This window comes from Arvicanthis niloticus, unplaced genomic scaffold (assembly GCF_011762505.2).
Source record: "Arvicanthis niloticus isolate mArvNil1 unplaced genomic scaffold, mArvNil1.pat.X pat_scaffold_702_arrow_ctg1, whole genome shotgun sequence".
Classification (NCBI taxonomy): domain Eukaryota; kingdom Metazoa; phylum Chordata; class Mammalia; order Rodentia; family Muridae; genus Arvicanthis; species Arvicanthis niloticus.
Window position 1 is genome coordinate 18,858 of NW_023046315.1, and position 16,604 is coordinate 35,461.

Consider the following 16,604-nt stretch of genomic DNA (forward strand, 5'->3'; position numbering starts at 1 on the left):
TTCTCTGCCACGTGGCATAATACTATGGGTACTCTACTAGAGAAAGCTGCCAATTGTTTACATATTCCTTATTAGGCTTGTGTTTACAAGTACAAGCTTTTGCCTGACTGCCTGCCAGGCGCCATCTTCTGGGCGCGGCTCTCCACACGCTAAGCAATCTCATTGGCCTGTATTGGAGTTTCTTCATTCACAGTCACCAGGAAAAACAAACTAGATTCTAGAGTGAGGGGCTTTCCCCCCTCTTCATGCCTCCTTTCTTTTATCCTGCTTCATTGCTTCACTGATACAGCCTTCAATGTTATTCTAATCCCTTGGTGTGACCTACTTTCTCTTATTAGCTTATATAATCTTTATCCCTGGCATTTTATATTCTATTTTATTTCTATTCTCATATATTACATCTTGACCACAGTTTCCCCTCCCTTCACTCCTCCCCGTCCTGTCTTCCCCAACATTTTAAAGCTCACGTTGATGGGCCTTTTAAGGGTTTATATCTTAGGTAGTTAACTTTATCAAACCTGCATAGGTTATTCACCTGTCTTTTTAGTTTTGAAATTTTGTTTAGCCTTTATTTCTTATTCCATTGCTGCCTATTATTGTGGCTTTACTCCTTTTAGAACATGGATCTTTATCCAGTTGGAGATGGTACATGTCTTTTGTCCCAGCACTAGGGAGACAGAAGCAGGTGTATCTCTTGAGTTCAAGGCTAGCCTAGTCTACAAAGCAACTTCCAAGACAGCCAGAGTTACATAGAGAAGGCCTGTCTTAAAAAACAGAACAGTAATGGTGGTGGTGGTAGTAATATAAGTCAAAAGGGCTGGAGAGATGGCTTAGCAGTTAAGAGCACTGACTGCTCTTCCAGAGGTCCTAAGTTCAATTCCCAGCAACCACATGCTGCCTCACAACCATCTGTAATGGGATCCAATGTCCTCTTCTGGTGTCTCTGAAGACAGCAACTCTGTACTCACATAAAATAAGTCAAAAGATAGAAAACTGATCTTTAATAAGTTTTGTAGAGAACTGAAGTAAAATATAAGTATTTAATGTATTTTTACTAGAAACTAATTTTTTGCAGTGTTCTGTTGAATTTATTGATAAATATTATATACAACTATTAGATATTACAATACTACAGTTAAGAACATTGACATGCCAAAGTAATTTATGGGATTTTCTTATACAGATTTTATTATAAAAGGTGTACAAAGATAAATAAAACAAAAAGTCTGGGCATGGTGGTGCTCATCTTTAACTCCACTCTGGAGGCAGCAGCAGGAGACACTCTGTTTGAGGCCAGCTTGGTCCATATATCAAGTTGTAAATTAGCCAGGGCTACACAATGAGACCTGTCTCAATCAATCAATCAATCAATCAATAAAATAAATAACTGCAAAGTTATTTAGTCATGAATATACTCTAGCCAGTAATGTTCATACTGTCTGTTCTTCATATGCTTTGAATCTGTCATGAGAGAAGGAAGATACTGCATTGTTGTTTCAATAGTATTTTATTACAATGAAATAGAGGAATTCGCCTATGTTTAAGAGCTACATATGTTTCATGTCCAGTGAACTGTTTATCTCTTTTGCTTATCTGCCCATACGATTGTTGATTTTTCCCTTAGGTGTTTTTTCTTGTGCTTTTTAAGAGTTACTCTATGGTCTATACATGGTTATATATGTTGGTTTTGCTTCTTGCTCTTTTCCCCTTTAAGTTCATTCTTCTTTTCCATTGTCCTTGGTCTCTAGGAGATCTTTCAAAGATATTTTCTGTGATCAAGCATATTAGTTTTTTTGTGTGATATATTATTGTATACTATTTGGAAAGAACTTCTACCCCTTAAGAATATTTTTTATAATGGATGTACTTTCTGTGTGTGTATGTATAGAAACTAATCATCTACCATGTGTGTCCTGGGGATCACACTTAGGTTGTCAAGCTTGCTAGCAAGCACCTTTACCAACCTAGCTATCTCCCTGAGCCTTTATAATTTCATTTAACATTTTAAAAATATTTGGTTCATTTTTACTTTACTGTTGTGAAACTGTCATATGGCTACATTATTTTTCCCACATAGCTTCTCAGGTATCCCAATATCATTTATTAAGTAAATAATTTTTCCCTAATGTAGATTTCTTTTATTATAAGTATTATCAAAGTTTTTATATTAAGGAAATGTAAGGCATATTATAAGGAAATGATTGTATTGAAATTATTACTTGCTATTTCTTACATTGTAGGAGAGACAACAAAATGGGAGTGAACAATCTAAGGAGACGGCCCAGCCTATGAGAGTAAACATACAGACCAATTTGAAACGTCTCTGTGCAGACAGTATTGGGGGTTCCAGAGCAGAAGATAAGGATGCAAACCAGTCTAGACAGCTTCACAGCCATCAGCCCAGTGGAACCATGTCTAAAGCTTGTGCAAATGAATACCAACTGAAGACTCTTAAAAAGAACACAAATCCAGTTAGTCCTTTCTATAGGGAGAAAGGGCAGAATAAGGTTTCACATAAAACCACTCCAAGCTGTGCTCAAAACTTAAACGAAGAAAAAACTTTTGACCAAAAGGATTCTGTTTCTCCATCAAGGTATAATTTAATGATTACAATGCTTACTTATTTATTGTGTGCCATGGTGTTAGGCACTGTGGATACAGGAATGATTAAACATGGCATTGAGAGGATCCTAAAGTAGGGATTCCTTTTGTTTCCTTTTTTTAAAATGTATTTATCCTTTTATAATTTTATCCATATAAAATGTACTTTATCATATTTTCCCTTCAGAATATTCTTATTCCTCTCCTCCTCCTGCCAATTCCTTCCTTCTAATAAGTCCCCTTCCTGCTTCCATGGCTTTAGTGCTAGGTGTGTGTGTGCCTGGCTGCCTTTAATTAGTGTTGCTTGTCAGGAGCATAGATGTGAGAGGAGAAAAATTGAGACAGGATCTTTTACATCCCAAGCTGCTGTGTAGCTGAGGATGACCTTGAAATTTTGATCTTTCTACCTTTATCTCCCAAGTGCAGGATAACCATACCTAGTTTGCAGTGCTAGGGATTGAACCCAGGATCTGCTGATGTTGGGTAGTTCTCTACCAACTGAGCTGTATATCCTCAGCTCTAAAGTTAAAAAAAAAAAATGACTGATGAGTTTGGAAGAGGGGTATAGATGTTAGTTTATCAAAGGCTTTGCATGGTTCTGAGGTTTTGGGGTTTAATTTACTGGATATGGGGAACCACTAATGACTTTTGCTTTTTCTTTTCTTTTTTTCTTTTTTTTTTTTTTTTGAAACAAGATCTCATGAATCACAAATACAAAAAAAAAAAAAAAAAAAAAAAAAAAAAAAACAAACAAACAAACAAAAACTTTCAAGTACCTGTATAGTCCAGGATGACTTTGAACTTACACTGTGTGTACTACTACCCCACCCCACTCCCCCAGTTTAAAATGGTGCTGGTGATATCAAAACCAGGGCTTCATACATGTTAGGCAAACATTCTGCCAATTGATTTACATCCTAAGCTCCTGAAGACTTTAAATTGAGTGAAATACTTGTGCTAGATAGTTTTATATCAACTTGATACAAGCTAAAGTCATTTGAATGGAGGAAACCTCAATTAAGGAAATACCTTCATAAGATCAGGTTATATGAAAGCCTGTAGGGCATTTTCTTCATTAGGGATTGATGGGGGAGGGTCTAGCCCATTGTGGGTGTTGCTATCCCTGAGCTGATGGTTCTGGATTCTATAAGAAAGCAGGCTGAGCAAGCAATGTGAAGCAAGCCAGTATCAGCACCCCTCCATGACCTCTGCATCAACTTCTGCTTCCAGTTACTTGCCCTGTTTCAGTTCCTATCCTGATTTCCTTCAGTGATGGGCTACAACATGGAAGTTTAAGCCAAATAAGCCCTGGTCTCCTCAACTTGCTTTTCAGTCACAGTGTTTCATCACAGCAATAAAAACCCTGACCCGGCCCACGTGGGTCAATGGTGTCTGCAAGAAAGAGAGAGTGGGAATAGAGACAAGACAGGGTCAAGTCCCCTTTATTGAAAGGAAATCATGGGTATATAAGCACAAGCAGGGGAGTGCAGCTAGAGACACTTTACCACGTGTGCCTTGCAGCTGTGGACACTAAAAACAAGATATATTTGAGAAAAACAAGATGTTTATCAGAGTGTGCTCAGTTGTTGTAGACTGTTGAAAAACAAGTCTCTTGTCAGAGTATATGGCCCAAAATGGCTGCAAAGATAATAGCTGCTTTCTGCTAGGACTTGGCTCCCCACAGGTCCCCCTTTTTAATTTTTTCAAAAGGGAAGGCTGGGAAAACTTATGGAAACCATGCCTGTCTTAGGCCAGAAGTCCCTAGCTTCCCTTTCCTGTCTTTGAATATTAACAGCCATTTGGTTGAGCTCTTGTCTTAGGATGATGAGGCCTCCCAGTTAGGGAGAGGGGTCTTGAGGTGTTCTCTTACTCATCATTGACTATATGGCTTAGCACGTAAGTTAAGGGTTAAGTTAGTCTCGATGACAGAGGTTTTAGAGTCCCCTATTTCCAGCCTGTGATAATGGACCTATATGGGTTTCATTTGAATAGCATCTATCTGTTGTTGTACAAAAGCCATCAGTTTGTTGAACAGTATGGACCTGAGAGACAAGAGACTTAACAATGCCTGAATGGTCAGTATAAAAACACTTTTTTTTAAGGGCAGCACACAATTCCCCCTGTTGGAGAAGTAAAAGGTCTAAGCTTTGTACCCACAAATTTTGAATAGAAGAAATTATACCAATGAGACCCTTGAATTTGCATCAAAATTTTGTACCATCTAAGAAATTATAACTTCATCTTAGTAACAGTTATACAGATTTCTACCAATAGCTTATGGCTATGTAATCAATTTTAGCTCTTCCTCCCTGTTCCAACAAAACCATTACTTTTCCCTAGAAAGAAAGCTTAATATTAACCACCTTAGTCCCCAAGCCCAGGGAATTGGGGCACCGACTCTTCATTAATGTCTTCAAGCTGAATATAGGTGTTGAGCTATTAGAAGAGGGGTGGGGGAAGGGTAAATTGATAAGCCATCCAGCTGGAAGTCCAGGACATCAGTAGTTGCAGGTGACAAGGAGATCCATTCACCAAGGCTGTGTATTCTGTAATATACAAATCTCAAAACAAATTTTAGTATCAAGAAAATTTTTTGATTCTCTGGAATCTAGTCTTCTGGAGGCCTACTTCTGTCATGTCTGATCCATAATATTCTGGAAAATATAACTACTACCTTTTCTGAAAACACATAGAAAAAACTTTTTTCCAAAATCAGAATATTCTTGAACCAGTAACCAGAAAAACCTTTACATTGACCTTTTATCCAGAGGAAAAATAGAACAACACAGCTCAGAATCACACCCATTTTGAAAGTTAAATCAATATAATACAACCGATTAACACTATCTTTCTGTTCGGCTCTCTGCCTAGAGCAGTCTTCTTCTATTTATTTGTTTGGCTCCCTTGACTCAGAGCAGCCTGCAGTTTACTTCTCTTGTCTTTAAAGCCTTTTTGTATCTGTTCCTGCTGACGTATTTCTTGCCTCATTTTCGTTACTATGACTTACTGGTCTTGAAGTGGCAAGTTCCCGTGGTGATCACCTTTGTTTCTCTTTTGAATTTTTGGTCAACTCTTTTTCCAGTAACCTCCCTCACTAGGTCTCTCGTTCTTGCTGGGCACCAGTTGACCTGGCCCATACAGGTCAGTCAGTGGGGTCTGCAAAAGAGAGAGAGTGGGGTTGGAGGGGTAAGAGACGAAACAAATGGAGACAAGACAGGGTGTCTGATCAAGTCCCCTTTATTGAAAGGAAATCATGGGTATATAAGCACAAGCAGGGGAGTGCAGCTGGAGACATTTTACCATGTGTGCCTTGCAGCTGTGGACACTAAACAAAACAAGATATATCTGAGAAAAACAAGATGTTTATCAGAGTGTGATCAGCTGTTGTAAGCTGTTGAAAAACAGGTCTCTACACAAAGAAACCCTGTCTCAAAAAAAAAAAAAAAAAAAAGAAAGAAAGAAAGAAAGAAAGAAAGAAAAAAGAAAAAGAAAAACAAGTCTCTTGTCAGGGTATATGGCCGGAGATGGCTGCAAAGATGATAGCTGCTTTCTGCTAGGAGTTGGCCCCCAACAAAACTCTAAGACAACAATCAAATTTGAATCTTAGAAACTATGCTTACAAAAGAAAACTTAAACTAAGTCCCTATATTTGAAGTAACATTGCAAGCATTGAAACTGTCAGCAACATTGCAAATACTCATTTGGAAATTTACTGTGGTGAAGGGAGTAGAGTATAATGAAAGTCAATTTGGGTTTGCTTTTGTTTGTGTTTTCGAGACAGGGTTTCTCTGTGTAGCCCTGCCTGCCCTGGAATTCTGTATAGACCAGAAACTCAGAGATCCTTTGACTCTGCCTCCCAGGTGCTGGGATTAAAGGTGTGTACCACCATCCTGCTGGGTTTCTTTCAGTTCCCCCAGTACTGTTTCCAGTACTGCCCTTTGCCCTACAAAGGTAGCAAGTAGCATGCAGACATACAGCTTTCCTTCTTAAACCTTTGCTTGTATTTGTCTGATGACTGCTGTACTTAAGGTCTGATTGCAGGATACACTAAATATCAGGCAGGTGGAGTACATTGTCACTTCTTTCTTCCTTTGCAAGACTTTTTTTCTTCAAGTTCAAGGACAATTTTATTAGAGTTTGAGAGGAAAACTGACTAAGCAAGTTGTAAATCTCAGCAGCTGCCAGGATGAGAGATGGAGAAGAGGAAGAGGGGAAGCTATGTGTTTTTGAGTTAGGGACTACAAAAGCTGGCATTTGGAGCAAATAGGGTTAACTGGAGCTTTGTGGTGAAAGAGGAGGAGGATGTCAAGGAAAGAGGAAAAGTCCAGAGTGTGTCAGGAGAAGCATGCTTAGACTTTTGACCATTGTCAAAAAAAAAAAAAAAAAAAAAAAAAAAAAAAAAAAAAAAAAAAAAAAAGCCAAAGGAAAATTTACACTTTTATCAGAATTCAGAAAATTAGGAGGCTTAGGAGTGTGGCATGGGAGCTCTGTCTTCAAGACCATTCTCAGGATTCTCAGGGTAATTTTAACCTACTTCTCATGGGTAGGAGACTGCAAAATGCTCAGATGTGTTTGGGGACAGCATTCTTGCTCCAAGGCTTATACACACACACACACACACACACACACACACACACACTTGTATTGGCCCTGTTTTTATTAGAGGCAGAAAGATTAAAAAAAATTCAAAGTCACCCTCTAATACAGAGCAAGTTTAAGGCTAGTCTGGGATACAGAAGACTGTTTAAAAAAATAAACATTTTAAAAGGAGCCCTGTGTACTGGCTGGTTTTGTTGTGTCAACTTGACACACAAAGTTATCACAGAGAAAGGAGCCACCCTTGAGGAAATGCCTTCATGAGGTCCAGCTGTAAGGCATTTTCTCAATTAGTAATCAAGGGGGGAGGGCCCATTGTGGGTGATGCCATCCCTGGGCTGGTAGTCCTGGGTTCTATAAGAAAGCAAGCTGAGCAAGCCAGGGGAAGCAATCTAGTAAGCAGCACCCCTCCATGGCCTCTGCATCAGCTCCTGCTTCCTGACCTGCTTGAGTTCCAGTCCTGACTTTCTTTGGTGATGAACAGCAATGTGGAAGTGTAAGCTCAACAAACACTTTCTTCCCCAACTTACTTCTTGGTCATGATGTTTGTACAGGAATAGAAGCCCTGACTAAGACACCCTCTCTGTTAGTGTTTTTACAATATTTCTCATCTGTCTTCTTTTGCTCTCTGGAGTCTTGTTTTCTATGACTATTGTAGACCCTACTTTGGCCAGGTTTGTTATAATGACAGGTCAGCCTTCTGTCATTATAACAAAATGCCTGAGGCAATTAACTTTTAAAGGGAAAAGTTTTCTTTTTTTCCATGCTTCTGAAAGTTAAAGTCTGAAATGGTGGGATAGGTACCCTTTGTTTGGGGATCTCTAACAATGGAAGCACAGTATGACAGTACATCTGTTGGAGCAAATCATCCACCTCATGATCCAAGAAACAGAAGAAATGGGACAAGCTAGAGTCACAGTCTCCTTCAAGGGTGTATACCTGGTGACCTTAAGACCTTCTACAAGGCCCCACCTCCTAAAGATCTCACAATCTCCCAGTAGTACCCAGGGCTTGAATAATGGGCTTTTCAGGGACATTTGACATTGAGATTATAGCAATAAGTTTTTTTGGATCCAGCTCTATCAGACATTGAGAATCACAGTACTATTTAACATTTCCCCCATACCACAGAATCTTGACTTCTAGTAATGTAGTATTTGTTTTCTTTTAGTGACCATGTCCTTAAACATCTGACTCATACTGTCAAAGAGAGAAAGCAGCAGGTACCTGAAATAGGTATGATTTAAACTGTTTGATTGATCGATTATTTCTAAGGAACTAGGTAGTGGATGGCTAAAACTCAAATGTAAATTGGTACATCTGCCTTATATAACTCTGGTACACACACCTTTAGTACCACTGCCTCATATCCAGAATCTTTCTCTTTAGATGTAGTACTGAGAGAAAATGCATGAAAATCTGAGACTTAATAAATTTCAGAACCTTTTCATTAAACAAAATCTTATGTTTTGGATTTTTTTCAGATCCATTTACATTGTGCTTAGACATAATAGATAATGAAGTTGGTTTTCAAGTAACTGACAGCTGTTCCAGAATGTTAAAACGTGGGTGCTCAGGTAAATATTTTTTATTTATAATAATTTTATAATTGAATCTGTATCTGCTTTTAGTTAACTATAACACTTCTGCCTTAATTTCATCTCCTTTGAGTAAATGACAATGTGAATTTTGAATGAAAGCATTCAACTTAATGTTCTCTATTTTGTATTAGGCCATGCCCACATGAGTAAATGCAACTAGTATGTCTATTGTTTATTGTTTTGTTTTTATCATAACACCATCTATAACTTTAAATGTGCAAAACAAGCCAGGCAGTGGTGGCGCACGCCTTTAATTCCAGCACTTTGGGAGGCAGAGGCAGGTGGATTTCTGAGTTCAAGGCCAGCCTGGTCTACAGAGTGAGTTCCAGGACAGCCAGGGCTACACAGAGAAACCCTGTCTCGATAAACAAAAAAACCAAAAAACAAAAAACATAAATAAATGTGCAAGACAAATATATTTTCAGAGAATAGAGAAATATTTACTCTGTATTATGCTCTAAACAGCTATTAAGTATACTATATATAGTTTTATATTTACAATTTATTAATATTTGTAGTGTGCCATGCCACATTACTGACTTTTTCTATAAGGTCTCGTTGCACTGACCCCAGCCTTTCTCTTCACAACCTACCATTTCTTCATTTTCTTTTTTTTTTAGTTGGATATTATATTTACGTTTCAGATTTTATCCCCTTACCCTGTTCCTCCCACCACTCAGGAACCTCCTATTTCATCCGCCCTCTTCCTGCTTCTATGAGGATGTGGCCCCACTTACCCCCCACTCCCACCTCCCCACCCTCAAATTCCCCCCAACTCAGTGTTCAGCCTTCATGGGACCAAGGATCTCCTCTCCCACCTATGCCCGACAAGGCCATCCTCCCCTACATATACAGATGGAATCATGGGTCCCTCCCTATGTGCTCCCAGGCCGGTGGTTGAGACCCTGGGGAGCTCTGGTTGGTTGGTATTGTTGCTCTCCTCATGAGGCCACCAACCCTTTCAGTTCCTTCAGTCTTCTCTCTAACTTCTCCATTGGGAAACCCTTGATCAGATCAGTGGTTAGCTGTGAGCATCTACCTCTGAATATGTCAGACTCTGGCAGACCTCTAAGGAGACAGCTATATCAGGCTCTTGTCAGTATGCACTTCCTGACATCCACATCAGTGTCTACCTTTGGTGGCTGCTCATGGGATGGATACCCAGGTGGAATGGTCTCCAGATGGCCCCTCCTTCAATTTCTGTCCCATACTTTGTCTCCATATTTGCTCCCTTGAGTATTTTGTTACTCTAAGTAGGACCAAGGCGTCCACACTTGGTCTTCCTTTTTCATGAGCTTCATATGGTCTGTGAGTTGAATCTTGGCTATTTCAAGATTTTTGGGCTAATATCCACTTATCAGTGAGTAAATACCATGTGTGTTCTTTTGTGATTGGGTTACCTCACTCAGGATATTTTCTAGTTCCATGCATTTACCTAAGAATTTCTCGAATTCATTATTTTTAATAGCTGACTAATACTCCATTGTGTAAACGTACCACATTTTTTGTATCCATTCCTCTGTTGAAGGACATCTGGGTTCTTTCCAGCTTCTGCCTATTATAAATAAGGCTGCTATGAACATAGTGGAGCATATGTCCTTGTTATATGTTGGAGCATCTTCTGGGTATATGCCCAGGAGTGGTATAGCTGGGTCCTCAGGTAATGCTATGTCCAGTTTTCTGAGGAACCACAGACTGATTTCCAGAGTGGTTGCACCAGCTTGCAATCCCACCAACAATGGAGGAATGTTCCTCTTTCTCCACATCCTCGCCAGCATCTGCTATCACCTGAGTTTTTGATCTTAGCCATTCTGACTGGTGTGAGGTGGTATCTCAGGGTTGTTTTGATTTGCATTTCCCTGATGACTAAGGGTGTTGAGCATTTCTTAAGATGCTTCTCGGCCATTCGAGTTTCCTCAGTTGAGAATTCTTTGTTTAGCTCTGTACCCCATTTTTAATAGGGCTATTTGGTTGCCTGGAGTCTAATTTCTTGAGTTCTTTGTATATATTGGATATTAGCCCTCTCTCAGATGTAGGATTGGTAATCATCTTTTCCCAATCTGTTGGTTGCCGTTTTGTCTTACTGTCGGTGTCCTTTGCCTTACAGAAGCTTTGCAGTTTGATGAGGTCCCATTTGTCGATTCTTGATCTTAGAGCATAAGCCATTGATGTTCTGTTCAGGAACTTTTCCCCTGTGCCTAGGTATTCGAGGGTCTTCCCCAACTTCTCTTCTATTAGTTTCAGTGAATCTGGCTTTATGTGAAGGTCTTCTATCCATTTGGACTTGAGCTTTGTACAAGGGGATAAGAATAGATCGATTTCCATTCTTCTACATGCTGACCTCCAGTTGAGCCAGCACCATTTGTTGAAAATGCTGTCCTTTTTCCACTGGATGGTTTTAGCTCCTTTGTCAAAGATCAAGTGACTATAGGTGTGGGGGTTCATTTCTGGATCTTCAATTCTATTCCATTGATTTTCCTGCCTGTCTCTGTACCACGACCGTGAAGTTTTTATCACTACTGCTCTGTAGTACAGTTTGAGGTCAAGGATGGTGATTCCCCCAGAGGTTCTTTTATTGTTGAGAATAGTTCTCACTATCCTGGGTTTTTTGTTATTCCAAATGAATTTGCAAATGGCTCTTTCTATCTCTATGAAGAATTGATTTGGAATTTTGATGGGGATTGCATTGAATCTGTAGATTGCTTTTGGCAAGATGGCCATTTTTACTAAATCCTGTCAATCTAGGAGCATGGGAGATCTTTCCATCTTCTGAGATCTTCTTCAATTTCTTTCTTCAGAGACTTGAAGTTCTTGTCATACAGATCTTTCATTTGCTTGGTTAGATTCACTCTAAGATATTTTATATTATTTGTGACTATTGTGAAGAGTGTTATTTCCCTAATTTCTTTCTCAGCCTGTTTATCCTTTGAGTAGAGGAAGGCTACCGGTTTGTTTGATTTTATATCCAGCCACTTTGCTGAAGTTGTATATCAGGTTTAGGAGTTCTCTGGTGGAAATTTTAAGGTCACTTAAGTATACTATTATATCATCTGCAAATAGTGAAATTTTGACTTCTTCCTTTCCTATCTGTATCCCTTGACTTCCTTTTGTTGTCTACTTGCTCTGGCTAGGACTTCCAGTACTATATTGAATAGGTAGGGTGAGAGTGGGCAGCCTTGTCTAGTCCCTGATCTTAGTGGGGTTGCTTCAAGTTTCTCTCCATTTAGTTTGATTTTGGCTACTGGCTTGCTATATATTGCTTTTACTATGTTTAGATATGGGCCTTGAATTCCTGATCTTTCCAAGACTTTTAATATGAAGGGATGTTGAATTTTGTCAAATGCTTTCTCAGCATCTAATGAGATGATCATGTGTTTTCTTTGAGTTTATTTATGTAGTGGATTACATTGATGGATTTCTGAATATTGAACCATCCCTGCATTCCTGGGATAAAGCCTACTTGATCATGATGGATGATTGTTTTGATGTGTTGTTGGATTTGGTTTTCAAGAATTTTATTGAGTATTTTTGTATCAATATTCATAAGAGAGATTGGTCTGTAGTTCTCTTTCTTTGTTGGGTCTTTGTGAGGTTTAGGTATGAGTGTAATTGTAGCTTCATAGAATAAATTGGGTAGTGTTCCTTCTGTTTCTATTCTGTGGAATAGTTTGAAGAGAATTGGTATTAGGTCTTCCTTGAAGGTCTGATAGAATTCTGCACTAAAACCATCTGGTCCCAGACTTTTTTTGGTGGGGAGACTTTTAATGACTGCTTCTATTTCTTTAGGGGTTATGGGACTGTTTAGATGGTTTATCTGTTCCTGACTTAATTTTGGTACCTGTTATCTGTCTAGAAAATTGTCCGTTTCATCCAGATTTTCCAATTTTGTTGAGTATAGGCCTTTGTAGTAGGATCTGATGGTTTCTTTTAATTTCCTCAGTTTCTGTTGTTATGTCTCCCTTTTCAGTTCTGATTTTATTAATTTGAATACTGTCTCTGTGCCCTTTGGTTAGTCTGGCTAAGGGTTTGTCTATCTTGTTGATTTTCTCAAAGAACAAGCTCCTAGTTTTTTATATTAAATTTACTTTTTCACTTTATATAAGAAATTAGCTCCCCTCTCTTCCCAGTACCCCCTCACACAGGTCCTTTACCCCCATTGTACCCTCCCCTTCTCTTTTGTGAAGGGGGAGCCCCTTATGAATGTTAGCCCCCATACATATTAACACACACACAAGTCACTGCAGGAATAGGTGCTTCCTCTTCCACTGAGACCAGACAAGGTGGACATAGAGGGGGATGGGATCCAACAGGCAGGCAACAGACTCAGGGACAGTCCCTGTTCTAATTCTTGCGGGACCTGCATGAAAACCAAGCTGCTCATACACTACATATGTGCAGGAGCCTAGGTCCAGCCTGTGCTCACTCTTTGGTTGATGATACAGGCTCTGGGAACCCCCAAGAGTCCAAGTTAGTTGACTCTGTTGGTCTTCCTGTGGAGTCTCTGTACTCTTCTGGTTCCCCAGTCCTTCTCCCAACTCTTCCATAAGACTCCCCGAGTTCCATCTGTTTGGCTGTTGGTCTCTGCATCTCTTTCCATTGGCTGCTGGGTGGTGCCTCTCAAAGGACAGTTATATTAGGCTATATTATATATTAGTTATATGTCTGCAAGCATAGAGAGTATCATTAATAGTATCAGGGATTGGTTCTTGCCTATGAGCTCAATTTGGGGCAGTCATTGATTGGCCATTCCCTCTATCTCTGCTCTATCTTTATCCCTGCACTTCTTATAGGCAGAACACATGTTAGGTTGAAGGTCTTGTAGGTAGGTTACTGTCCTTAGCCTCCACTGGGAGTCCTGCCTGGCTAGAGGGAGTAGCCACTTCCAGATCCATATCTCTCACTGCCAGGAGTCGCAGTTAGAGTCCTCCTCATATAGCCCCTGGGACCTCCACCCATCCCAGGTTTCTAGCACATCCTAGAGATTGGTCCCCTGCCCCCCACCACTGATTTCCCTTCTCTCTCCCCTGCTCTCCCTACATCTGATCTCTCATTGCCCTGATCCCCTCCCCATCCATTCTCTCACCCAGTTCCCTTCTTCCATTGACCTCCAATATCTATTTCATTTCCTCTTCTGAGAAAGATTGAACCATCCTTCCTTGGGCCCTCCTTGTTATTTGGCTCCATTGAGTCTATTGATTATAGCATGGTTATCCTGTACTTTATGGCTAATATCTACTTATCAGTGAGTACATACCATGTCCTTTTGGGTATGGATTATCTCACTCAGGGTGATATTTTCTAGTTCTATTCATTTGCTAGTGAAATTCATGATAGCCTTGTTTTTTAATAGCTGAGTAGTATTCCTTGTTTAAATTAACCACATTTTCTTTGTCCATTTTCAGTTGAAGGACATCTGGATTGTTTCCAGTTTCTGGCTATTACAGATAAGGCTGCTATGAACATAGTCCTTGTGGGATGGTGGAACATTTTTTTGGGTATATGCCCAGAAGTGGTATAGCTAGGTTTTAAGGTAAAACTATTCCCAGTTTTCTGAGAAACCAACAAAGTGATTTCCAGAATGGTTGTACAAGTTTGCATTCCCACTAGCAATAAAGGCATGTTCTTCTTGCTCCACAACCTCACCAGTGTGTGCTGTCCTTTGAGGTTTGTATCTTAGCCATTATAGACTTAAGGTGGAATCTCAAAGTCATTTTGATTTATCTTTCCCTGATGACTAAGGACATTGAACATTTCTTTAGGTGCTTCTCAGCCATTTGAGATTTCTCTGTTGAGAATTCTCTGTTTAGCTCTGTACCCCATTTTAAAATTAGGTTATTTGGTTTGTTGGTGTCTAACTTCTTGAGTTCTTTGTGTATTTTGGATATTAGCCCTTTGTTCAATGTAGGGCTAGTGAAGATATTTTCCTAATCTGTAGACTGCCATTTTGTCCTATTGACAGTGTCCTGTGCCTTGCAGAAGATTTTCAGTTTCATGATGTCCCATTTATCAATTGTTGATCTTAGAGCCTAAGTCATTGGTGTTCTGTTCAGGAAATCGTCTTCTATGCCAATGCATTCAAGGCTTATTTCCTACTTTCTCTTCTATTAAATTTTGTGTGTCTGGTTTTATGTTGAGGTCTTTGATACACTTGGACTTGAGTTTTGTGCAAAGTGATGAGTTTAGATCTATTTGAATTCTTCCACTTGCAGACATCCATTAAACCAGCACTATTTGTTGAAGATGCTTTCTTTTTTTCCATTGTATGTTCTTGTGTTCTTTGTCAGAAATCAAGTGTTCATAAATTGTGTTTATTTCTGGGTATTCAATTTGATTCCATTGAACAACCTATCTGTTAACAATACCATGTAGTTTTTATTACTATTGCTCTGTAGTACAGCTTGAAGTCAGGGATAGTTGTGCCTCCAAAAGTTCTTTTATTGTTCAAGATTGTTTTAGCTATCCTGGGTTTTTTTTTTTTTTTCCCACAGGAAATTGAGAATTGTACTTTCAAGATCTGTAAAGAATTTTGTTGGAATTTTGATAGGGATTGCATTGCTTTTGATAAGATGGCCATTTTCACTCTGTTAATTCTACCAATTCATGAGCATGGGAGATCTTTTCATTTTCTAATATCTTCCTCAGTTTTTTTTTTTTTTTCAGAGACTTGAAGTTCTTGTCATAGAGGTCTTTTGTTTGCTTGGTTAGAGTTACACCAAGATATTTTATGTTATTTTTGGCTTTTGTGAAGGGTTTTGTCTCTCTAACTTCTTTCTGAGCCCATTTATCATGTGTATAGAGGAGCACTGATGATTTTTTTTTAAAGTTAATTTTGTATCTAGCTACTTTGTTGAAAATGTTTATCAGCTGTAGGAATTTTCTAGGAGAACTTTTGGGGTCACTTATGTATACTATCATATCCTCTGAGAATAGCAATTCTTTGACTTCTTCCTTTTCAATTCGTTTCCCCTTGATTTCCTTTTGTTGTCTAATTGCTCTGGCTAGAACTGCAAGATTCATAAAGAAGAGATACAGAAAAATTAGACAGCCTTGTCTTGTCCCAGATTTTAGTAGAATTTATTTAAGTTTCTCTCTATTTAGTTTGATGTTGCCAATTGGCTTGCTGTATATTGCTGTTATTGTGTTTAGGTATGTGCCTTGTATCACTGAGCTTTCCAAGAATTTGAACATGAAGGGGTGTTAGATTTTTGTCAAGGCTTTTTCAGCATCTAATGAGATGATCATGTGGGTTTTTCCTTTCCATTTGTTTATATAGTGGATTACATTGATGGATTTTTTTTCATATATTGAACCACCCCTGCATCCCTGGGATGAATCCTACTTAATCATGGTAAATGATGTCTTTGATGTACTCTTGGATTCATTCAATTTGTTAGTATTTTATTGAATATTTTTGCATCAGTGTTCATAAGGGAAATTGGTCTGAAATTCTCTTTTTTGTTGAGTCTTTGTGTGGTTTTGGTGTCAGGGTGACTGTGGCCTCATAGAATGAGTTTGGCAATATTCTGTTTCTATTTTGTGGAATAGTTTGAGGAATATTGACATTAGATCTACTTTGAAAGTCTGGTAGAATTTTGTGCTACATCGATCTGACCGAGGGTTTTTGTTGTTGTTGTTTGTTTGTTTTGGTTGGGAGACTTTTAATGACCAGTTCTATTTCCTTAGGGGTTATGGGACTGTTCAGATAGTTTACCTGATCTTGAGTTAACTTTGGTAATTGGTATCTATCTAGAAAATTATCCATTTCAGTTAGATTTGCCAGTTTTGTAAAGTGATACCTAATGATTC

General features: G+C 38.9%; 1 protein-coding gene across 1 annotated transcript in view; it reads left to right on the forward strand.

The window, feature by feature from the left end:
* Positions 1-16,604, forward strand: part of LOC117702322 (telomere repeats-binding bouquet formation protein 1-like) — a gene marked incomplete at its 5' end in the record, with an annotated part of 48,647 nt that overhangs the window by 15,951 nt on the left and 16,092 nt on the right. Inside the window, 3 exons of the mRNA XM_034493536.2 lie at positions 2,241-2,593; positions 8,369-8,433; positions 8,682-8,774. Coding sequence (XP_034349427.2) covers positions 2,241-2,593; positions 8,369-8,433; positions 8,682-8,774 — 511 coding nt within the window. The remainder of the gene's footprint in view (positions 1-2,240; positions 2,594-8,368; positions 8,434-8,681; positions 8,775-16,604) is intronic.